Raw genomic sequence first — 24,589 nt, 5'->3', positions numbered from 1 at the left:
TTTGTATATAGTATATATATATATATATATATATATACTATAGTATTTTTGTATATAGTATATATATTATATAGAGTATAGAGTATAGAGTATAGAGTATATAGTATAGTGATGCGGCTAAGTTTGATGTTTCGCGGTGACACAGGAAGTTGATGTTTAAGGTCAAACGATGCTCCAAACCTCATGAAACTTGTGTCAGGCACCAACTTTCATGAGTTTTTGAAGATATTAAAGCTGCCAAAAAAAAGCCTTTTAAAAAAAAAAAAAAAAGAATAAGAATAAGGAACAAGATCGAGAAAAAAAAGTAAACTGCAAGCGGGAATATGCCGACCCTCACATGCTGCACGTTGGGGAGCCGTGGCCCCGACGTGAAGCTGCGAGGGCCCGCATATCACTGCTTGCAGTTTTAATTACAATTCTAGTTTTTCAGAAAGCGCAACGTTTGCGTTTTTAATTTAATAAACGTGATATTCAGCCACTGATATTAACTGCACTCCTTCTCTTTTAACACCAGGGAGCAGTAATGCACTTAATATTAGACAAAAGAAGCTTGGTGTAAACCTTATCACTCGGCCTATATATAGAATAGCCACACTAAAGCAGGTAAATAAAGAACATAACATAGGACAATTGCATGTGGCCATACTGTGTTAATTAATCAAGGAGCTGGTGATGAATGCTGTGGGTGTATGTATCAATACTAAGTTTAAATTTTGAAAGAACTGACCTGTTTTCATGCCTTTGAAAAGTACTTGTAATAATAATAATAATAATAATAATAATAATAATAATAATAATAATAATAATAATATTAATCAAATTAAAAACCAGTAATTACATATTCTTTTAATATTGCACAAGCCAAGAACAAAACAAAAAAAAATCTCCTTCCCAGTATGCCCATGTCTATGAGATTCAGTGCCGGATGGCTGATTTTATGTTACCTCAGATGGTGGGTCTCTGTGATGAATTATAGACAATAGGTTGAGGGCAGTCAACAGTGCATTTATGACAGATAATAAATGTGCACTGCCAAACCAAGCCAATTGAAGTGTGTCGTTCTGGAATGGAAAAAGAAAGAGAAAGGAGTTCATAGGCAACATTTTTTTTATATTGTGTCAACACTTTATTATGCATCACCACCATGCAAAATCACTGCTAAGAACTTGCTCAAAAATCAAACTAGATATATTTCACACATTTATGATTTTAGATTGGCTTGCCACTTTTCCCAAAGTGACTGGGTAAAGTTTTATGCACACTCAGAAAAATACATTGAGTGTGTATGTTGGTGTGCAAGTCATTCAGAGATTTGTGAGAGAGCATTTAAAGAAAGAAACAATGGCAAATGATCTATGATTGAACCTTAATTCATAAACCACTTATAGTGAACACAATTTTTCCAATGCCCCTGCCAGTGTAAACCTTTGAATTTGAGCGATTTGGATGTCTGTGTCACTTCTTTTTCACTTTATTCTTCTAAAACACTTCCAGACATTAAAAGCAATCATTTAGATCTCATATTTAATGAAACCTTTACATGTGGACAGCATACATATTTGCAGACAGAATCCCTTCCAAGCATCTGTTTTGATGAAGTTTAACCTCAGAAGACATCCAGCATTTCTGCAGGTGTGTTTTGTTGTAAGCTACATGCTGCATTGACAGGTTGAATGAACTGCAATGAGAGGTCATTCAATCAGCTAAGGCAGTCTGCGTTATTAATGTATCAAATTAAAACATATATTTGATTGGCCTGCTAAAAAAAAAAAAAAAAAAAAAAGCAACTCAACAGCAACAGTAGAAATATATGGAATAGTGGTCAAATTTGTCCAAAGTAACCTGGCCAGTGCAACACATTTACAAAAGATTTAAATTTTTTAGCATTTATAACTTCAGCTCCATCTTAATCTCAGGTTTAACATAATCAATTATATGACAAAAAACACGTAAACCTGGTTGACTGTATTCAGAAACATGGGAATTTGAAGGAATCAGGTTTGCCACCCTGTACGAACAGTGTATTTGTACATTTGCTGGATAACTCATAAAAAGGATAAAAACTAAGAAATAATTCCCCAAAATCATGTTTTTTCTTTTTTTATGGCACCTGTGGTATAATAGACAGCCCAGTAATTAATCTCTTTACATCAGCTCACAGTATTACCTTAAATATGTGCTTGGTTAAAAAATATATCTTTACATAAATGTATTCTATGGTTGGATTTAGCGATTTATTCAACTTAAATTGTCCTTGTCTTCAGTGCTCTATGCCGTCGGCCCAGTGTTATCTTGTCCAGCGTCTTTTACAATTGTTGCTTTTCATATTGCTCACCTGCGAAGAACACAGAACATGTAACAAACAGCATGGTGTCATGGAAGTGCTCAACATACAAAGCAAAATAACACACTATGAGTGTGTTAACACAGACATATCCCAGTTCTGATATGGTTGTATTCCAGCAAAAAGATTTCACACTAAAAACATCATATTTTAACTGCACCGAAGATGTTGCTTTGTGTGTTGTTTTTGTTGTAAAATTTTGGAGCAGACTCAGATATTGGGGCAGATCAACAAATGTTTTTTTTTCCACTGTCATTTGCAACATGGGACATTTGGGCTAATAAATGTCATACATGTTTTTAGAGCCTTATTTACCAATATGAGCTATTGGGATTTTCTGATTTTTTTCATTACAAACCTTAAAAAAACAAAAACGATATCAATTCCTGAGTAATTAATTACATTATTTCTGTGAGTCTTTCAAAAGAACGCATCCTGTGCCTGCGCATGCAAGGTGCGTATCACGTCTGACGTCACGGTAAGCGTTTAATGTCACTTCCTGTCGATACCACGTCCCGCCGCTAGTCTTATCTTAGCTCATACATCTTAGCTCACAACCTAAATCTCCCTGTACAGTGGCTAATTTGAACGTTTCCCCAGTTAGCTGTTCCTCAGAGTCCTACAGCCTTTAACAGAGGCTTATGCACGTTCATACTCGGCCCACGTTTTGTTTATCTCTGACTGCCACGTGGATAAGTGCTTCTTCCAGCTAGATTGTCTGTTGTTGTAAAACAAAACAAAAAAACATATGTTGATAAGCACTATAACGAACAGGGGGAAAAGAACGTGAAAGTCTGACACTTGTCGAGGTGAAATGGTGTTGTTGCTCCAGTCTTGCGTCATTGCTCTTCAGATGAATACATTAAATCTAAGTAAAGTAAAATAAGTAAGTAAAAAAACAAATCCAATCTGGGTTCACCCTCAACTGCTCAGTTAACTTTGTAGGTACAGAAATGAATGAGAAAGACTAAAAAACATCAAATATTTATTCATAAATTATACTGATTACTGCACTTATTTGATGCAAAGAGAGAACAAGACAAACAGCCCATGTTAACAGTTTTACGGTCAATTTGACATAATTAGATGACTAATACAGAAGCATCAGTACATAAGCAACATCGCTCTTTTAGCTGCTGCAGCTGGAGCTAATTTAAACTACTTTATATAGTTTCATATCCATGGACGGTAGATAAACATCTGAGATAGACATCTGAAATGTAACTTTGAATACACTGTGCTTTTTGGAAGATGTCAGAAGGCAAACGGGTTGGAAACCACCGGTTTAATCTTTAACAATGTGTTGTATTTTAAATGCTTGTTATATTATCCATTGGATCAAATCTTCATCTGAAAAAACCCGAATGCTGTCAAATAAATGTTGTGGAGTAGAAATGACGATGTCGGGTTCCATGTATTGACTCTTAGCTAGTGCTACATACTGTATACAGTTGGTGTGGTGGTAGACGGACATAGTATAACATTTTGAGGCTTGCAGCTCAATATTCCTGCAGATGTATTTTACATTTTTTTGTTAAATGTTAAAATGATAAGATCTCCTGTTAAGTCAAACTATCTGACAGTTACAGTCAACTTACCAGTCGCCTGGATAAACACAGTCACTGCTGCAGTGTCACCTGTACCACAGTATTAAAACCATAAAAACGCATACAGTCGGTTAGAACAGGGACTGACGAGGAGTAATTTAATAATTTAAAAAAACCCACAATATGCCATTTTCTCCTTCTATTTCAATGTTGGAGAGCAACAACTCACCATGCAGGTTTTGTCCGTTTCCTGCCTGTGCTTCAGTAGCTCCTCCAACGTGAGCTCGTCCTCCAGCTGCTGATCCAGATCGTTCTCAAAGCTCTCGTCCTCTGCAGCGCTAGCAGACCTGTGATCAATACCGAGCAGTTTAAAACAACATGGGGCTGTAACTGAAGACAAGAACCTAATAGAGATGAACTATTGTTATATTCAAGTCACACAATTTAATTTAAGATCAAAAACTTTGGTCTGAGCTTAAATATCACAAATGTGTAACCACAAACATTACTCAAATCTGTGGTTTTTAGAAGCGTTATAGAAATATTTGTTGCACAGATCTGTATGAAAAAAAACAAATGAATGAGCTGGGAAATTGTACGGGAGGCGGCTAATTGAAAACAGTTTTGAATATGGAGAAAAATGATGGGGATAAGCCCTTTTTCTTAATATTCTTAATAAGTGCTCAAAAATAGCACAATAGACTGTTACATTATATCTTGTTCACTGGCTGATGTCATATTTACCATTTTTATTTGGTGCTACTGTATGTTTTTACTCTATCACATGACAGAGGCAAATATTGTATGTTTTACTTTCATGAGTCAGCTGAGTTCTTTGTCAGACTTAATATTGAGATTAAAAAAAACAAATGAAATGCAATACATGGCTACAAATTTAAGCTAGTGGTTTAATGGTATCATTTTGACTTGTTAACTTACAAAAACGAGTATCTTGATATCTTTTGATTGAATGATATTCTCTCAAAATTCGTCAGATGGTTTGATTTTAATAACTGTTGTGTCTCAACGAGATAAAACGTAACAAAATTTTACAAACAAAGCCAAAGATAAATGTACAAAAAAAATTATACAAATGTGTAAAGCTTTTCTTCTTCTCTACCTCTTTAATCATTTCATGACCCCTGAGATTTATCTTGTGAGCTTTTGTGGCGGTGACCCGTGTATTTGGAATTTGGTACCGGTTTTAATAATATGTCTGTACTTTTACTGAAGCATGTTTTGGAAAGCCGGTCTCTTACTTTTAATGGCGTACTTTTTAAAAAAAACACATTAATTTATGGGTACTTTTGTTTGAGTAAATGATGTCAATACGTCCTTCATCACTGTACATATCTTTTTATAAGTACCTTGGTTTATAAGCGTAGAAAGGGTCTGAGGAGTTTGTAGCCAAGAGGTCACAACGTCCAAAGTCTGAATCCGCAGTGCTCTCAGTCTCACTTCCACCCTCTGTGGAATAAAAGACATATTAAAACAGCTCATGTACAAAATTCAAAATGCAAAATACAAGATTTTGTTTCACTCCTTTTTCACCTGAATTGAGCTCTTTAACCAGTGACGACATTGTGTTGGTGATGGAGTCAGCAGCGATGAGCAGGTCATTTCTCAAATTTCTCCTCGGACCTTTTGAAAAAGACAACAAAAAAAAACTCGTTTTGAGATGTGATCACTTACAGCTTTCAACCGATAAAACCTCAGTGAGCCGCTGCGTTACCCTGAGCGAAGGCCTCCTGAACATCCCCTCCCACGCCCATGAGTGAGTCCTGAGGTGTGTGAGTTGGGGTCGTGCCGGCAGAGTCCGAGTGGATCGGTGTGGGGATCGGCCGGCTGATGGTGTGACTGGGGGAGGAGCGGGGAGAGCCGGGGCCCTGAGTCTGAAAGACAAGACCGTTTTTAGTGTTAGCTGTGTGCCACGTTGAGAGAAAACTATGGTGTGACGGCAAGACTGCATGAAAACATATTCAAGCAAACAGCACAAACAATTTGGCATACATTTATCACTCTTATTATTTACTTTCAGGGCTAAAATCACAGCAAAGAGACTTCATGGAAACCCCCAAAATACTACCAAATGTAAGTCTACTATGAGGCTAATGTTTCCTCAAAGCACACCACAAAAGCTGTGTAAGTAAAACAAAAAAACACATTACACACATGCTAGAAATGCACAGTATGTGGAGTAGGAACGATCTTATCAGTATTTCTTAAATCCACAAAAGGCTGTTAAAACAGATTTCTGTCCTTAAAAGCTATTCCAGTTATTCCCACAGACCAAACCAACAAGTTGTTTGTTGTGTGATGACCACCATGTATCTCCAAATCTAAACTGAAAAATGACATCTCTTTGGTGTTTTTTTTTTTTTTTTGGTAGATACACGGTTCACCCAACAACAGCCAAGTGTTTGTTTCAAACGTGCATCATCGAAGTCTCTCTTTTTGCCTCATCGTTTTCACACTTACAGCTTGTTTCCGTTCCTCCTCCAGCTGAAACAAACAACAATATTTCATGGCTTGTGAAACAACAATCACACCTATAAAAAAAACACAACCCAAAATTCAATCAGTTTTCCCACAAAGACGTGGCAAGCATGTGCCTTCCTCAGGCAAGTTGAGTTGAATCGATTAACATTGATTCTTTTAGGCTAATTAGATTGATATCCTCCTCACTTAAGGCTCTAGAGTAAGCAGTTTATGTCGGCTTTGAGGAACTCCTGTCTAGAAGGTATTCTAATACCAGAGGTTATCCTTCCTAGAGGGCCGGCTGGCATGTAATGTGTGATGAAGCATCTATATCCTGTTCTTAAATCCTCTGTTTGGGCTCCTGTTTAGCATTATGAGATACCTGAACATGACATAGCTAATCAGTGACATGATTAGTAATGACATTTTTTGTCAGAGAGGATGTTTTCTTAATAACCCATAATTTCTTTGCTATGTTAAAAAAGATTATTCTTAATTCAAGCCTCCTGTACAAGCCTACAGATTGACAGAGCTTAAACAGAACTAATCCGACACAACTAATTATTTATGGTATTAGTGTCAATATATTGAAACAAAACTTTATAAATATTAAACAAAACTAAGAATTTGAGACAAAATAAAACTCACTGAAGCAAAAAATTTTTTATATCAAAGTAAAAGTGAAGAAAGTAAAGGACGACTATTTTTACTCTGATGGCGCAACAGATATGATTGTAGCACTAGCAACTGCCAACACTGGAATGAAATAGACCAATATCTTATCTTCGATCAAGCATGTGCATTGTACCCCAATTTTCTAATATAATAAAAGGACAGATTGGGCCTTTAACAGAGCATAACTGTTAAAAGACGCATGCCCTCTGATGGGGATGTTGCGTAATTGCTCACATACTTCCGCACTACTAAGTGCTGTGTCTGCTTTATATCAGCTGGAGTGATCACCCACAGCTGGGAGAAATTGTAGTACGAGGGAAATTCATCATCTGGCCATATTGCTCACCACCTGTCTCAAAAAAAAACAATGAATAAATACGAGCTGGCGCACATGTTTTAATAGGTGAGCATCCAAAGTCAAACTTCAATCGACCCGATTCTGTCCAGGAAGCAAGCTTGATACAAAATGAAAACGTGATTGCCCCCCATGGGAAACATGATGCGTGTTCCTTCGCTGATCATGAAGAAATCGAAACTATTTGACTACAGCGCACTGAAAGAGGTGAGATGTGCAGTACCTTGAGAAGCATCATTAGTTGCTCCAGCTGCACCATGAGTTCCCTGCGACTCTCCTGCAGAGTAGACATTCTTTGTTCGAGCTCATCTTTGCGTTGCCTGAGCGCAGAAACACATCACGGTGAAACCAAAATGTTGTGTCAGTGGTGAACAAAATACCGCCCCTTCTCCCCCTCCCCCGTTAACATCTGCAGACTCAAACACATGTTGTTCATTTAAAATACACATCTTCTTCAGCAGGTGAAGCAAAACGGTCTGTAAAGTTACCTGAGAAGTCGTAGCTCAGCGAGCAGGGTGGGGTTCTGCTGACCCCTGTCAGGTGGCGGCTGGGATGCCTCCTCATGCTGAAGGCGCAGACGCTGGATTTCCTGCAGGATTTCTCTGTCATGAACATATGAAAATAGAAATTCAGATTTTCTTTCTGGCATGCTTTTTTTTTTTTTTTTTTTTACACAAGTCCTTGAGTCAACTTAAAACACAGAGGATCTGCATTTTGCTGTGACGCCACACACACACACACACACACACACACACACACACACACACACACACACACACACACACACACACACACACACACACACACACACACACACACACACACACACACACACACACACACACACACACACACAAAGGACATCCTCCCAGATGATCTTTGGCACTGACCAAATCTGACAATGTTAAGAGCCAAAATAAAGTCTGCAGCAACTGTGTTTTTGTTGGTGGCCACTTGGGTGCAGCAGAAACAAGCTGTTTATCACCTTCAGTATCCAGCAGATACAGAGCAATGATAGTGTCGCCCATGTGAATGTCAGTCCAATATTCATTTTCTTTCAGCTGTTTGGTCTCTGCCAGCTCCGGTGGGTAATATCTGGCTCTTTAGCTGCTAAATGCTCCACTACCAGCTACTCACTTTGCCTTTCGGTGTTGGACACGTAGCTTTACAGGTGGTTTGTTTTGTGCTCTTCTACTACAAAAATGCTTTGGATGTGGACCAAAACAGTAAAATTGAAGCAAAAAAAATAACCAGATGCTCTGGGGCTTTTTTACCATCACAGTAGGAGGAGAACAGGTGTTCCTGATCACATAAACGATGGCTCTCAGGTGTCTTTATTGATTTTATTATTTACACCTGAGCTTTTTCCTGCGGTGACACATCAAAATGTCTTCGGGAAAAAGAGCCTATAATGCTTCAAAGAGCTCAGGGAAGAAGTCAGGGAAGAAGTCAGGTAATAATTCGCAAAGTTTGTCTTGTCATAGAGTAGTCCTGTGATCTATAATGTAGTAAAAATATTGATTCAAGCTGCTATAAAACCTTATAGTTCAATTACCTTTAACTCAACTTTGCCTCCAGTTTTATTTCACTTCATACTATTTATTTACCTCATTTTAATGTCTAAATTTGTTGCTTCAGTTATATCCTTTTAAAATGGATTTTTCTTATCCCATTTTACTTCTTTTACACAAACTGAAAGCAGTTTGAATTTGCCACTGTGCATGAAATGTGGCATGTAAATCAAGGGTTGTGTCTAGCCTTACGTGATCTGACTTTTACTACTGACTTAACTATTCAGTGGCACGTATTTTATATATATATATATACATACATATATCGTTAGTTAGCTTCATAGAAATTTTAACATTTAATTGGAAATAATATTACTTGGCTTATAATTGATGATTATAACAGTAAAACTAGAGGCAGATTTTAGTTTTAAATGCTCTTTGTGGTCGTTTACGGATCCCTTTATTCTAAAGGTGAAATTCCTGTTGATGAATTGAAAAAAAGAAGGGAAGAGAGACCGCAGAAAATAACTGAGGAGTATCAACAAGGCAGTCAACCGTCACCTGTTTTTACTCTCGAGCTCTGCAATGAGCTGTCTCTGCTGTTTGTTGGCATCTAGAGAGAAGGGCAGGTCTGTGGGGACCCTCTGCTGTTGAGCCTGTTGGTGAAACCAAGCAGAAGACATCACGTGAACTGGCTTTTACCTCTGGGTGATGTCATCCACCAGCTTATCTCACATCTCACAGGAGGGAACAAAGCAGTTAAGTCACCAGCCATCCATCAAGACGCGATCAGAGCATGAACAGCCGTACAGGTCTGCTCAGAAATGATCACCAGCTTGGCAGTAAAAGAGAATGAAACCCTCTGAAGTAGAGTAGCAGCATACGTTAAATCCTTTTCTCATCAAGGACACTTTTTTGGCAGTGGATAGCAATGAAAGATGCCGTGATGTTGTGGGCAATAAATGTCTTCTATCTATCTCACCGCAGCATCAGCAGCCAGTCTAGCAGCATAGCGGGCGATGAGGCTGTGCTCTTCATCTTGATGGTTACTGCTCTCCAGCAAACTGATCAAGAGGAAAATAGAGATGGGAGTCACAACATGATGCAATTAATAATTCACAGTCGTGCAGGTACAATATATGCAGGAGAGATGCAAAAAAAAAAAAAAAAAAAAAAAAGAAAGTTTCATTTGTCAGATTTGTTATTTACTGGGGAAGCTTCACAAGTTTTACAGCAGAGGCCCACATAATCATGCTAAAGATATTCAAATACAAACCACTAAAAGCATAAATGACAGTGGGTTGTTTTCTAAAAGTGGAGATGAGAAGATCAGTCGCTTTGTAATTTAAAGCCAATCTGATCGTCAGTACAGTCGGAAATATAGTTCTGTATTTTCACACACACATACAGTGGACGCATTCACACAGGAAGATATGAGGGGGATGGTGGCACTGCTAATATGATACAACATGATAGATGGGAACCACACACACACACACACACACACACACACACACACACACACACACACACACACACACACACACACACACACACACACACACACACACACACACACACACACACACACACACACACACACACACACACATCAGTTTTCTTTCAAAACGTTTCAGTAACACAAGATTCAAACAAACAAACAAATTTGAGAGATTACTTTTAAGAAAGCACCTGTAGTATTTGTTGCAAATCAACTAACTAATCAGCCCAAAGCATTTGAAGTAAAACAAAATTCAGAAACAAATTACAGATTAGTCAGAAACACTTATTGCTGCTGAATGACAATAAAGTGGTGGCAGAAGTGTCAAAGGTCGAGGCGACAAGTCTGTAAACAGACTGACAGCATGCAGCGTTAGCACAGTAACACATTCAGAGTTAGATGAGGTTAGGGGGAAAGGCCGTGAGGTGGCGGTTCAGCACAGTAGATAGTTTCCACTGGTGTTTGGCAAACACAGCAGCACACCCACTAACCATGTTTTGGGGTTGTTTTGGAGCAGATTCACATAGAGGCCAATGAGAACATGTTCGTCAGCAAGTCTATCGGCAACATCGAGGTTGTAGTTCAACCTGGAACAGTGCAGGGTTTCACAAAACATAAAAGGTTACATTACACAGGTGGACAGCAGAGGGACAGCGGATGAGAGAGAAGGGTCAGGAAACTGAGGGAGAGAAGGAGAGAACACAACAAAAGAGCGGTGGAGGAGGAGGAGGAGGAGGAAGAGGAGGAGGAGGAGGGGCTCTAGTCACCATTCATGGGTGACTAGAGAGAAACAAGACCATATTATGTTTGGGCGAGACGCCACCGATGAAGGCCGGGAGCACAACTGAGGACATGCCCAGCAAAAAAGACGCTATAAGCTACATACTGTTTACATTCTACAGGCATCAATCACTCAGTGCTCTATTATTAAAACTATTGAAAGCTCTTCATAAATAAAACAATCTACCCCTCCTCCCCAAAATATGTCAAGCATGCAAAGTCCTTTTTATTGTAGCTCCTATAATTGGCTAAAGCTTTCCACCTGAATCACAAACTAATGTAGCAAGAATGCCAACACCACCATCATGGAGAACCACAACAGAAGAGAGTCAGTTCATTCAATATATATATATCTTTCTTTTTTTTTTTTTTTTAAAAGAAAAAGAAATTGAGTAAAAACGTCCTGTTTCTAAAATAATTCTCAATATAATAATAATTTTATTAGCTAGCCTTTCAGTATAGCCACAAAAAAAAATAAAAAAATAAAAAAATAAAAAATCCACAAAGCCAACAAGCTAATGTAGTCACGTTTTAAGCACACTGCCCATCCTTGAATGTTCACAACTGTTAGCCGGCACCACATAGTGACCTGATAATGATAACTACTGCGCTAACAATTATGTTTAAAAGAGCTGATATTCTCCATACACAGTGTGTCTACCACGAGCTTGCTGCTGTTGACACAGTAAATATTATGAAGCCAGTATGCAGTTCTGGTGATGAATATTCATAACACGTTTTTTTTTTATCAACTCCACCAATTTGACATGCCAATTTACCATGTAGAGGTAGTAGCCTTACTACTCAGCCTGTTGAAGTGCTATGTTCTTGGGTTGTCAAAAAATAGTAACTCAAGATACATTACTTGAGTAAACTGACTACATTAAACATGTTTTTTTTTATTGGGCAATCTGTAGTAAGAACAGGGGAGAGTAAGGAGGGCATGAAATGCAACATGTCAGCTCCCTGCCCTGAAGCAAACTGCAGAAGTTGTGGTTATGTGCATGGGTGTATTGAGAGCTGGATGCAGCTGCTGGATCATGATATTTCAATTTCCATATCATTGAATCATTAAAAATCAAATGGTTTATGCAAGTGCTGTTTAAAAAAAATATTTTCCTTTCTTTTACTGTTGCCTGATAGTAATGTGTTACCACTGCCAATGGGTGGTGGTAATGCACTTAAAAATAACAATACAATTACAACTGTCTTTTTGCTTAAAATGCCTATCCCTAGTTGACAGGATACCTTCAAATCCAAACAAGTTCTTTATTTATTTATTGGTTTACTCTTACTATAATTACTTTATAATTAATGGAGGTTTTGTGTTTGTAAAACATTCTCAGAGCCTACCAAATATGTATATTCCATGGACTATGCGGAGTAGGCACGGGGGATTCCAGCAGGAGATGATGCGTATGTGCAGATGGCCTCACAATGCCGAAGAAACCCAGGAGCAAGAACATTTTTTGAACTCGTGCTAGGTGAGCAGTTTACATTCAGGTGAGTGGGCACCATCTCTTAGTGGCTTTTAGTGACTTGTCCAGTTCTCCTCAATACATCCATGGTTGAATGTCATGCACCATAACAATGACACCGTAGCAATGACACAGATCCCTTTCTTAACTAACAAAGGTCTTTGCAAACAGTTACACATCCAGCAGACATGGACCAACATTAACTTTTTAATTGAAGTTGTGCTTTTGGTCACCTATAGGGCACAAATATAAAATTCACTATCCTTAGCCTTAGCTGTAATTTCTGAGGGGAAATATATGGCTTTTTAGCAACTAAAGGTTTCACTTTGTCAACAGCTAGTAGCTAATTTGACTAACTGATTGACAAGAGCAGTGGGAGTGAATCAAAACAATAAAACTTATTTATAAGAAATAAGCATTGTGCGAACGATACATAGAAGCATTTGATCAGAAATAAAGGGACCTTTGATTTTGTCCATATCACCCAGCTCTTGTTATGGAGTTGCATTATATGTAGGATACTAGGAACTTGACCTTATTGTGGACTTAAAGTCAGGATATCTCGTCTTCTACTGCCCTGATCAACAGTAAGTCACTACCGTGCCCCTTTAACTGTGTATTCCATATTTGAAAAAAAAAAAGAAAAAGTCACAATTTAAATCACAAGTTTGGAAATGAGAATTTTCTCTACAGTCGCAACTGTGCAAAAGCTAGCCAGTCAACTTCCAGAGGGCACATCCCCTGAACATGCCTGTATTATATGGTTTCTCAGCCCGTGCAAACAGCAACTGTAACGTCAAATAGTCTGACATGAAGAATGACCTAAAGAACACCACTCACTCAACAGATCATCAGTATGTTTTTCTATAAGCCAGACTTATGAAAGGGAGTAGTGTTCCCTAAAGAAATGCCTTCTCCTCTTAGGTGCAGGTGCAGAAGAGCTTAAATGCTTTTCACTTGAAAAATCAACAATAGTTTTCATCTTCCAAAACATTAACAACAACTGAAAAAGCAAGTTAATCCCACTTCATCTACATTACATTACATTTCATTTAGCTGACGCTTTTATCCAAAGCGACTTGCAATAAGTGCATTTCAACCATGAGGGTACAAAACCCAGAACAACAGGAATCAAGAAAATACAATTTCTTCAAGAAAGCCAAACTACAAAGTGCGATCAGTAAGTGTCATTTTAAGTGCTACTAAAGTTCTACTGTTCAAGGTAAAGTCGGAAGAGGTGTGTTTTTAGTTTCTAAACAACTATTCACATACCTCGTAAACAGCGAGCCACTTCGCTGCTGAAACTTCAGCACATGGGAGACTGATGGTAACATTAAAAGCGGTTGGTAATAGAAACTGGCAGTTAGTATTTCCCATTTGCGTTTGAATAGTTAGTAATAGACACTCCAAATCAATAGTACTGATCTTCATGATGCATGCTTCATGTAGCGTCTTTGAAACAGCCCAGTGAGTGTAACAATGTAAAGCCCTCTGTAAGAAAACTGGTTAGTTTCCTTGGGACGATAAGCACTCTACTTTATGCCCTGTGATTATTATCTATATTAGTTCACACATGCATTCACTCTGTGAAAGGCATTCTCATGTGCACACCTGTGTCACTTACCCTCTCCCTTTGAACAGATATGGAGCGGCCCCAGTCAGGGGCTTTCTGTGCTCAACATCATTATTTCTGCTGCAAGGCAAGCCATTTACATTCAGCTCAAGAAATCACAGAAAAAAGATGGTGATACTCAAAGGTACGCACACACACGCACGCACACTCACACCCACCCACACCCACACCCACCCTCTCTTTGGGAAAATAAAAGGAAGAATATAAAGACAGTGTGGGTCACAGAGTCTACAGGTCACAGTGCCTCTAGGGAAAATGGCAGACTGAAAAGATCTGTTGTAAAATCCAGGGCATTCATTGTTAGCGCTGCTGTACTCACTTTTTGGTGGAGTAAGGGTTCCCTGATGTAGGCATGGAGTGGGAGAGTGTGTAGTCATTGGTGATATTCACTGGTCTTGGCGGCCTGGAAAGGAAACAAATGTAATTTTTTTTTACTTATTTTTTTTTTATCCAAACTGACAGGACGGCTTTTTATGTTGATCACAATGAGGTTTCTTTAAAGAGACAGCAAAATGCCAGAGCGGCGTTCTCTTATATTTCATTCTTTCAGTCTTGTGGATTTCCTTCAGCCATATTCATCTCTGAATTTCCACTTAAATAAATGACACATGGATCAACGTATGATATGATTAATTATGTATCCTGTATAAAACCATGCAAGAATGAATGAATGAATCTGTGAATAAACAAACACAGCGGGTGCTCAGAAAGAAGTTAATGATAGTGACTGTCAGTACATGACTTGATATGACTGTATCTGATTAGCACAATACAAATCACTCAAATCTACTGTGACAAAAATGTTGAAATATTTGTTAAATAATCAAAGCAAACTCACCACGTGTCTCTATTTTGAGGAAAGTAAAAAACAAGGAAAGGAATGAAAATACTTTCATTACAATCAGCCCAGAGCAGTACAAGACTACACGTAAAGATTCAAGGCATTTAAAAAAGGATAAAAAAAAAATTAAAAATTAAAAAATATAGTTACGATAATTTGTGTTGTCAATGCTTAGATTTTGTTGCAGCAATCCCTGCCAAGTTCATTTTTCTACTGTAACATTTTTTTAAACCTAAATTTAGGGGATTCTTGTCAAAAAAGTATATTGTGTTCATGTATAATAAAAATGAATACAGGCAGATACATCAATATCTGCTTATTTAACTCTCAATTTTAAACAATTAGAATTGAAATGTAATCAAATTACCATCTGACTTTCTGTCAGCAAGTTTTCTACATTAATCTGAATCCTTTTGGCTGTTTAAAGTTTATAAAATACTGGGGCTATCAATAGAAAAGCTTCCAAATTCATTGTCATTTTACAAAAGGTTTTGTGCTGAATAGGTGATGAAAAATGCTTGTATACTTAATCTTTGTTTCGGTATTAAACACAAAGAATCGGGCAAATCAAGAAAAAGGTAGCAGCACTGTTGCAGATTACAATCACTCCCAAGGCTGTAATTAAGCCTCATTGATCAGTTGACCCAAGAGATTGACTGGAAACCCTTCAGACTCAGAGGCAGCTACAGGATCATTATCAGCTGAGGGATAAAATCAAATGGTTCAAAATCTAAAACTGAAGTCCAAGGCTCTGAATATCCCACAAGTCTCTGACATCAGAGCTGATTCCTCTGTTTCAGTGTCATTAGGGGAAAAGACAGAAGATGAACTTACACAATATGAGCTAGGTTGAGAGGTTTAACTGGCATCTCGGGAAACATGGGGTGAAGAGGTTCTCTGCTGGATGCACAGCTCAGTGATTTACTGAGGGCATTGGATAACTTCTTCGCGGGGGATTTCTGAGAGAAATACAAAGGTGATGTGACGATGGTGAGGATGAAAACACCGTAACCTGCATCAAATGTTCAGCCTCCTGACATTGTGGTTGAAGCAGAACAAAAATAGCCACAAGGACTGGTCCAGTGCGGACACACCTCCCTTAGCACGCCCCTACCCTCCTCCCCATTCCTTCCCTTACCCATGACGTGTACTCCTTCATTTGGTGCTGGTTGCTATGGGAACCGCTGGCATGCCCCCTCCAGAAGCAGTCCTGACAGAGCTGGTAATTATGACATTGCTGGCAGCGGTAGCGGAAGCCCATCATACTCTCAGTATGGCAGTAGGAGCACTCGACCGGGTGAAAGACTGTAGGGAGGAGAGGAGGGGTCAGCAGACACACACACACACACACACACACACACACACACACACACACACACACACACACACACACACACACACACACACACACACACACACACACACACACACACACACACACACACACACGTGCACGCAGATGCACAAACACATGCACACAAACAGATGTGACTGTAAACCCAGATATTTTGCACATTGCAGTGAGTAGAGGATTAATTTCCATTACTTTATTGACAGATGTGCTGGGAGTCTGTTTTTGATGTCAACACTCTTTTCATTTTACAGAAACATACCCACAAAGCAGCACAACATGGAGCTCTACGTGTGTGCACGTGTGACAATGTTTCTTCTGCTCACAGGTAGCTTGTGATGAGCGCATTACAGATACACACGAGCATGCACACTCATACACAGGGTGTAAGTTCCCTATGGGTCACCCTCACTGGAGGTGTGTTTCACGGTGTGCGTGTCTGCTTGATTGTGCGTGCGGTGCTTGAAGATTACGATGCAAAGCTGAACTTTACATCCTCCCAGCCCCGTTCGCTTCCCCCTGTTAAATATCCTGTCTTACCGTTCTCCACGTTGGTGAGCCGATGCATGAGCGGTAACCACACCAGACACTGAGGGGGCGGGTCTGACATCAACGTATCGAGGAATGTGTTGAGGGACACCTTTTTCTATTGATGTCGGATGCAGAGGAGAGCGTGATTCACCCACAAAGTCAATGCTAAAACACTCGGAGATTCACAAATGTCATGCACTGGGGTTTAAGTCCCCTCACCTGCTGTGTAAAGCATGTTCTTGCAGCTTGTTCAGTGTAACCAAAAGAAGGTCCCTCAAAAACCGCCATCGGTAATTTGAGCACCTCCCTTAGAAACTGGTCAAACTGCGAGTGCACCATTATTCCAGCGGAATCTGATATCTGTGAAAAAATATCTGGAAAACAGTGCAGGGGGGGAAGCATTTTACAAATTAATCAAACTAATTGTCAGTTTCCACCACAGTCGGCTAATTACAGCGTTACACAATACAATTATCCCACTTATTTGTGAAAACAAATCAAATTGAAGCAGTTATTCAGATCAGTAGTAACCATATGCCAACCCTCCTCTTTTTCTCTTACAAACCACTCCTCCCACCGATTTTGTACATTATGTAATAAACCCTATCTTTCACATAATGAAAAATGACTTCTCCTGCCATGAGGAGCCAGGTGCGTGCTCCTACTTTAAAAACAATACAGCTATGCAGACAGAGACACAGACAGTACAGACAACAATACGTTTGCATTATAAATTATAAAGCAGTACATTATTTAAACTATAAACTGTATGAAATCTAAAATTGCTGATTTATTACAGGTAAAATAAGTGATTAGAATTTAATTTATCACAATAATTCAAATAATTAAAAACCAGATAAATATTTGTTGCGTTTCTTACATCTTAATTTGTCCAGAATTTTCCCTCCGCAGATGGTGGCTAGAACCATCTTCGCAGCAAAGATAGATAACTTGCCACAGCTCTCCCTTAAAAAAAAAAAGAGAACAAAAGGATTCAATTATGGTCACTGATTTTTTTTAAATGGAGCTGTGAAGACCTGAAGTGTTTCTGCTTGTCAACTATTTTTGTAAAAGGTCCACATGATTCAACCTTTAAAGGCAAACTTGCATGAGAATGACAATTTTCAAAAACAATTGTTTAGCTTGGCTCTTACATCACAAAAATATTCACTCTACCCCTGCATGTTGGGACATTTTAAGCTAAATAGTCTGAATTTTCCCTTCTCTTTGGCAGACACTTCACAGTCACATTTCACACAACGTTGGCTCACGTCAAAACCGCAGACGCGAAAGTACACAACCAGCCGCTGACCGTCATGTGACGCCTTACTCACGGGTCATAGGCTGCCAGCAGGAAGTTGAGCAGCAGGTTGATGGACGTTTCCACGTTGATCTGGTGGGTAGTGGGCATGCGCTTGTTCAGCTGGTAAAAGATAGTGGACAGTACCACTTCCAGGCGAGCCACGGAGAGCTCAGCTTCGAGGTCCATGGCGTTGAGGCCGTTCTCTCGGAAAGCCTCGATGACATTCCAAATGTCAACCAAATGCACTAAAAAAGGAAAACCAACTTTGATTACCAGCAAAGTGATGTGATTAAAAGTGATCTGTATCATACTCACAATTGCATTTCTTCTGCACAAATCTGAGTTTGCAGGCCGTTCTATATGTCGACAGTCGTATAGAATCCAAATCTTGAGCCCCTGAGGAAGATTTGTTCATTTACTAACATTGGAAATGTCAATGCAGTTTGATAAGAAAATCTGGAACAATGTAATGGGAGTATGGAGCCCAAAGTGTTCAATATTACATAAATAAATATAAATACACACTCATATGAATCAATACAGACAGAATATATAACATTTTGTAAAATAACCACACAGCGCTATAATGAAGTGTTTTTTTTTTTCTTGATCTTTTCACAATATCAGAGTTTTAATGCCTGTAGCTTTTTTTTTGTCAATAATTCAAAGTCTGTTTAATTCGCAATGCTTTTTTGGCAACTGTTTTATATCATAATGACATTTTTATTGGAATAGGTGGGATTTGGCTACTCTGAACTGGCCTTGTATTACCTGAACCAAATTCACTGTGGGAATATATTCATCTGGTCCGCTCTATAGGGGATTATTTCCATTCGTCACATCCTAATTCCAATTCCTCGAGTTTGTGTCACTTCCTCGAGCCCCACCGATGGCGCTATTGTTTGGACCACATTTAGAAACAAACACTTGACTTCAACGTCATCGCACTTAGCCACCCCCATTGCTTGCTGATTGGTCCACCCTCAGAGTAGTTAAGCAAACCTTCATGCGAACAGGGTTTCCAGACTAAAAACATCAAAAACTAAAGCTGTGAGCAACAAGTAGGCTGAGCCAGGCAAACGCTAAAGTGGTTGTAGCTGTGAATGGTTGTCTCTGGATCAGTGACCTGTCCAGGGTGTACCCCACCTTTCACCCAACATCTGCTGGATCAGCCATCCGTCCTGCGTCCCTCTAAAATGCTAAACGAGAGTATTTCAAATTGATGGACAGAACAATGGGAATAGAATACATTTGAACTGTAATAAACTCTATTATTGTGAAAAGAAGAAATATACTAAATATTTTATAATAACCATCTGCATTTCAGAAAATACACTCTCACTGTGTGGATATGAGAGCGCATGAGGCATCACTGCCGCAGGCCAGTGTGTCAGCATTAGAAATCAATCTGGTTGACATCAGTGGAGGCACTTGATCTTCATGATGTTTGCTTCACATGAAACTTACGGAGAAGAATTTGCCATTTTTACGGTCAGCGAGTAAAACAGTCCGGCATAGATCACACTGAGCTGTGGCCCCGAGCACTTACTCATCTCGACAAACAGTTGCCTTCTATCTGCCATGATGTCACCACTCTGCCCGCAGTCTTCAATCATTCTGATCAGAAGAGGAGAGAAAGTAGTGTCAGAGCCTGTGTGCCTCACCATTTACTAGAGCAGTTAGACTTTCAACGATGCCATTGTTCAGTCTCTGGAAAGTCTAGTATATTGTTATTTCTACATATTCGGAGGCAATGTATTTGTTAAAGTACTTTCTACAATGCATCTTTTAAAATACTCACCGCTCGGTTAACATTGTAAACATACTGTAATAACATTGTATCCGTTTAACATTTTCACTGTGAATAATATATTATTAACAACAATTAACATATTCTGTTCTTGCTCAGCACATACGACATCCACGATTAAAATGGTGGCAGATTTATACCTTGAACATTTTAAGCAGTGGGTCCTTAGTTTCAGACAGCGGTAGACAAAAGTAGCTTCTCATCTGTTGGTAGATTTTGTTGGCTGTAGCTAGCCAGATGAGCTGCTGTTAACTCCATGAGTTGTCTGAAACCGCTCGCTCCGACCAACTTTTTTCAGACTTTTCACAAGGAGACTTAGATATTAACTTGAAGGCTACAAACAAGATATTGTGCAGAGACTGAGGTGAAAGCTGACAAGTCCCAAGTCAGTATTCCCAGCAGCTGATGATCTAAAAGACATGCAATTCAACCAACAATGTTGTTCTTGTACTCTTGTGCTCTCTGCGTGTTACTGTTTTCAAAACCCCTGTCTCTACAGGGGCAAAAACAACAACCTCAGCGCGAGAAACCTACGCACTGAAAATGGTGAGTTTTGCTGAACATTTGCAATAAGACAGACCTGCTTGGTTCTTTACGGTCTTTTGCTGGGATTTTGTTATTTTCATCGCAGGACTCACCTCCACACGTACATAAATAAATGTTCCACCAAAACAAGTTGTCCCCAACACTATTTTACGTCCTGGGCTTATACTAAAATGGTATATGTCTGCAGCCAGACCAATCTCCAGCACTGAAGCAGCGGGGTGGAAAAAGTCTGACTGTGCGAGACAAGCTAGTAAGCTATTTAGCCAGACATGCTTACAATAGAACAGACAAACACACTTGTCTGTGTTTTTTTTTTAGGTTTGTGGAAGCTATAAGGAGGCTTCCTTTCTTCAGACTCTTTAAATGAGGAAGACGTGTGTCAGATAAGCAGGATGCTCAGGTAGAATTGGCCAGAGATGCTGGAGTTTAAACTTCCCTAAAAAGGGGGCTAAAATGGGCCCCCGCTCATTTTGCACCAAGGCCCCCACTTCAGGTTAATACGGCCCTGGCGATTACACACTGACCTCACTTTTACAGAGTATTTTAAGAACGTCCGCCACTTGAGTGTAACACACGACAGTGCTTTTCAGAAATGTTTAAGAAAAACTTAACTTGGACAAGGACAAGACTTTGAAAGGGGCAGAGCAGCCGAGAGAATGCTCACACCATGCCTCGCTGCACACTGTCCGAGGCAATCTAATACACCTAGTCATGTGGTTTGTTGCCATGGCAGCAAAGATCCCAGCCGCTCTGTTTGTAAAAACACATACAGACAAAACGACAGACAGACAGACAGACAGACGCACACAAACACACATATAACACCTCCCACTGCAGACAGGCAAAGTTTGAGGAGAAAAGTTTTTTTCACCAGTTAATATATTTTATGAGATAAAGCTCGGTGGTCTGATAGTTGAGCACACAGTGTCACTTCTTGGGCGAGTTGCTCGAAAAACACTATTTCTGCAAGACAATCATTCAGGCATGCTATTTCAAATTACTCTGACTGTAATTGGTAGACCCAAATATTATGCTGCAGAGACCCATGGAGCAGAAATTAGAATTCAACTGGTGTTAAGAAGCAAACAACAGCACATTTTTTCCCTCTTACTTGCCTTCCTCTGATTCTTACCAGTACAGGCAGTCAATTATGGGGCACTAGGAATCTTTGAAAATCCAGTTTAAGAGGGAAGAGATTAAGCTAATAAATTAACCTGGAGTTTCTGTATCAAGTGCCGTATTTCAGTAATTTTACTTCACTAGTGTAGCAGTTAAAATGATCTATGTCTAATTATTAAAGATATATTATCCTAATAAGACAGAACAAAACACCCACAGAAGATTTAAAATCAGGTGCTTTTTAGAGTTTACATGATAAAGCGATATTGAAAATGACAGATATGTAATAGCACAAATAATAAATGGGTATCTCATCAGTTATAAGGCAATGATGAATGCAACCACAACAGTAAATCACAGTTTTAGATGCACAGCAATCTCAGGCCTCTGCCAGCAGCTACTAGTCCAATGTCATCTTGAAAGTAATGGATATTCAGGCTCATTCATCACTTACAGAGTGAGTGAATGTAAAAGTGTACAAATATACACAATGTTATAGATTAGCATTGATATCCTTTCCCAGGTAGCAAGCAAACACATCCCGAGTGCCAGCTGTGCGACAGTCTGCAGTCTGTTTTCAGTCGTGGAAATAACTTAGATTGATGTAATCTATTGCAAGAGCAGATATTATAGCAGCACAGCCAACACATAATTGTAAGGCAGTGAAAGGAACAGGATGATCAACGTACCTTTCATAAAGCACCATGGTTCTAGTCCTTCACTTGCCTCAGCTCAGTTATTACAAAAGTCCTCCTTCTTGAAACAACTGTCCACTACTTCTCTCAAACAAGGAAAACATTACAACGAAACCTGCCCATGTAGACAGGCCTAACTACAGATATCTGAAACTAGCCAGGATACAGTGTGTGCTGCCTCTATCTTTAACCACAAATGAGAAGGCGCCACATTCTTGCACAGCTTCACTGGCTCTAGTTGCAGACCCCAAATCTCATTCCTGGCATGTGCCCAGCAAACATTACTCTTTCTCTATGGCACTGTCATACTGTCAGTATTAGAAAATAACTGCCCTTAAAAGAGCAAATCATCTTCCACCATTAACGGTGCAGAGAGACTGGTGGGGCTAAGCTCTGCCAAGGGTCTCACAAAAATGACTCACGCTATCTTTTAATGCTGCACAGCATTTCTCTTGGCCAAAAAAACCCCAAAAAGGCCTTATTAGTCAGTTATTTACATTTTGATTCTATTTCTGTGGCAGCTCAATAAAGCATATGGGACAGTGCTGTGGATTTATGTCCTACTCAGTGTACATGGAACAGACTGTCATGCAACATTTCCAAACACAAGCACTTACTTGCGTTACAGTCCAATCTGTTTGGCCGGCTCGGGACAGTACATTGCAGCTGTTGCCACTGATTGGCCAGAGTTATTTTTACATCATGAGACTATAAACTACACTGGCATCCAAATCCCATCCTGACAGGAATAAAAAAAAAAAAAAAAGAAAAAGAAGCTGTGCCATTGACTAAAGGGTAATCAGCTGTTGTGCTTTGGACCTGTAGTACAGGCTGTGTCGGTAGTGAAAGAGTTTTCTCTGCCTGCTTGGTACCGGCCAGGGATGTCTGCTGGAGGGCCCTGGGCTGTCTGTCGCCTGCTGATGATCACCATGGTTTCAGCTGCAAAAAGGGAAAACTTTGGGACCCTGATGTTAAATGAGAGCGCAGCTAAAAAAAAATGTATGGTTGCTGGTGCCCTGTTTTTGTTTACGACCCTGTCATTGAGTTCTTTGCTCGAACTAAGAGGGCGAAATTCTGTGACATAAATTGAAGAAACTAATGATTATATACAGTATGTTTGCCGGTCAATCTGTGCTTTGAAAGACAACATGGAAATATATTTACATTTCAAACACAAGCTTAAAAACCATGCTGGGCATGGGCAGTCATGTTGGCCTGTGGACATTACATACGGAAATCTACCTTATTCATTCTGGATATAGGTAACAGGACAGCGGGAACGGCAACAGGCAACCTTGTGCTACATGCCCTGCTCATGCATCACCTGTCACGCTGCAGACACCTGTGTATGGACGAGAGACAATGCTCTCCCTGTAACAGAAACATCTGCCTGCATTTACAACCTCTTTTCTAACCTTTCTATCCCCACAGATCTCCGTTTTCATCGCCCGAAACTTGACAAACTCATTTCACCCACAGTGACAAAGTAGGTTGAGGTCGCTCCTCTTACTGCCTGCCAGCCTTCCCCGGCAGCTGCAGCAGCGCACTTGCACACAAGACTTACCAGAATTTATTTCGAGGCATGTCATGCAACATCACTGTTTTCCATCCGGCAATGCGTCGTGTCCATCGGGTGCGATCAGGGTTTCTTTGGTGTAGGTTGCTGCTGCTGCTGCTGCTGCTGCATCACTGCACGAAGCGGCCGCTCTTCTTGTGCCGCCGCTCTCCTGCAAAGCTTGTGTTGTGGAAATTTTCGGGCAGTGCGCTGGCTGAGCAGAACAAGGCAGCGTCTGCCTCCAGTATGTGGCCTCCGCGATGACGTAATGCGGAGTCTCTTCACTTGCGTCAATGTGGCTGCAAATGGTAAAGTTTGATAGAAAAATATACAAAAAAAAAAAAAAAAAATGGCGAAAAGAAGCAGGTTTACATGCAATCTTCTGCAAGATAAAGCTCCCCCTGTTTTTATGTGGCTTAAGAAGATGACGTCACGTATATAAAGCGCGTTATTATAGGAAGTTATAGTAAACAATATTATAACAAAATATAATTGTAATTGCATTACAATAGGTCTTATTTCAAGAGCTTCGTTGA

General features: G+C 39.6%; 1 protein-coding gene across 7 annotated transcripts; it reads right to left on the bottom strand.

Annotated features, from left to right (window-relative positions):
• Positions 1-1,102: 1,102 nt before the first annotated feature.
• dtna (dystrobrevin, alpha) lies at positions 1,103-24,290 on the bottom strand. 7 transcript variants are annotated; one of them, XM_069692125.1, is made up of 23 exons: positions 24,063-24,290; positions 19,878-19,945; positions 18,644-18,724; positions 18,360-18,573; positions 17,906-17,991; positions 17,245-17,399; positions 17,035-17,140; positions 16,282-16,448; positions 15,978-16,102; positions 14,622-14,705; positions 14,294-14,362; positions 10,903-10,998; positions 9,893-9,974; positions 9,472-9,566; positions 7,888-8,001; positions 7,623-7,719; positions 6,370-6,393; positions 5,624-5,783; positions 5,443-5,532; positions 5,259-5,358; positions 4,121-4,238; positions 3,943-3,981; positions 1,103-2,335 (listed from the first exon to the last, which is right to left on the bottom strand). In XM_069692125.1, exons 2-22 carry the CDS (start codon positions 19,942-19,944, stop codon positions 3,964-3,966), a joined length of 2,148 nt encoding a protein of 715 aa, XP_069548226.1. In that variant the 5' UTR covers position 19,945; positions 24,063-24,290; the 3' UTR covers positions 1,103-2,335; positions 3,943-3,963. The 7 variants fall into 7 exon arrangements, with proteins under 7 accessions (XP_069548226.1, XP_069548225.1, XP_069548227.1 ...); XM_069692124.1 differs by lacking the exon at positions 24,063-24,290 and adding an exon at positions 22,493-22,697; XM_069692126.1 differs by lacking the exons at positions 6,370-6,393; positions 24,063-24,290 and adding an exon at positions 22,493-22,695.
• Between the last annotated feature and the right edge of the window lie 299 nt (positions 24,291-24,589).

Source organism: Brachyistius frenatus, unplaced genomic scaffold (assembly GCF_029030835.1).
Source record: "Brachyistius frenatus isolate BFR_SWC_R1_liver_20210118 unplaced genomic scaffold, ASM2903083v1 Contig_12, whole genome shotgun sequence".
Classification (NCBI taxonomy): domain Eukaryota; kingdom Metazoa; phylum Chordata; class Actinopteri; family Embiotocidae; genus Brachyistius; species Brachyistius frenatus.
This window is presented reverse-complemented; position numbering and strand designations above follow the sequence as displayed.

Coding starts and splice junctions, on each gene's coding strand:
- dtna (XM_069692124.1), bottom strand. Junction 5,359..5,442: donor GGTTAAAGAGCTCAATTCAG/GTGAAAAAGGAG, acceptor TTTATTCCACAG/AGGGTGGAAGTGAGACTGAG. Junction 4,239..5,258: donor TTCTACGCTTATAAACCAAG/GTACTTATAAAA, acceptor TATTGATCACAG/GTCTGCTAGCGCTGCAGAGG.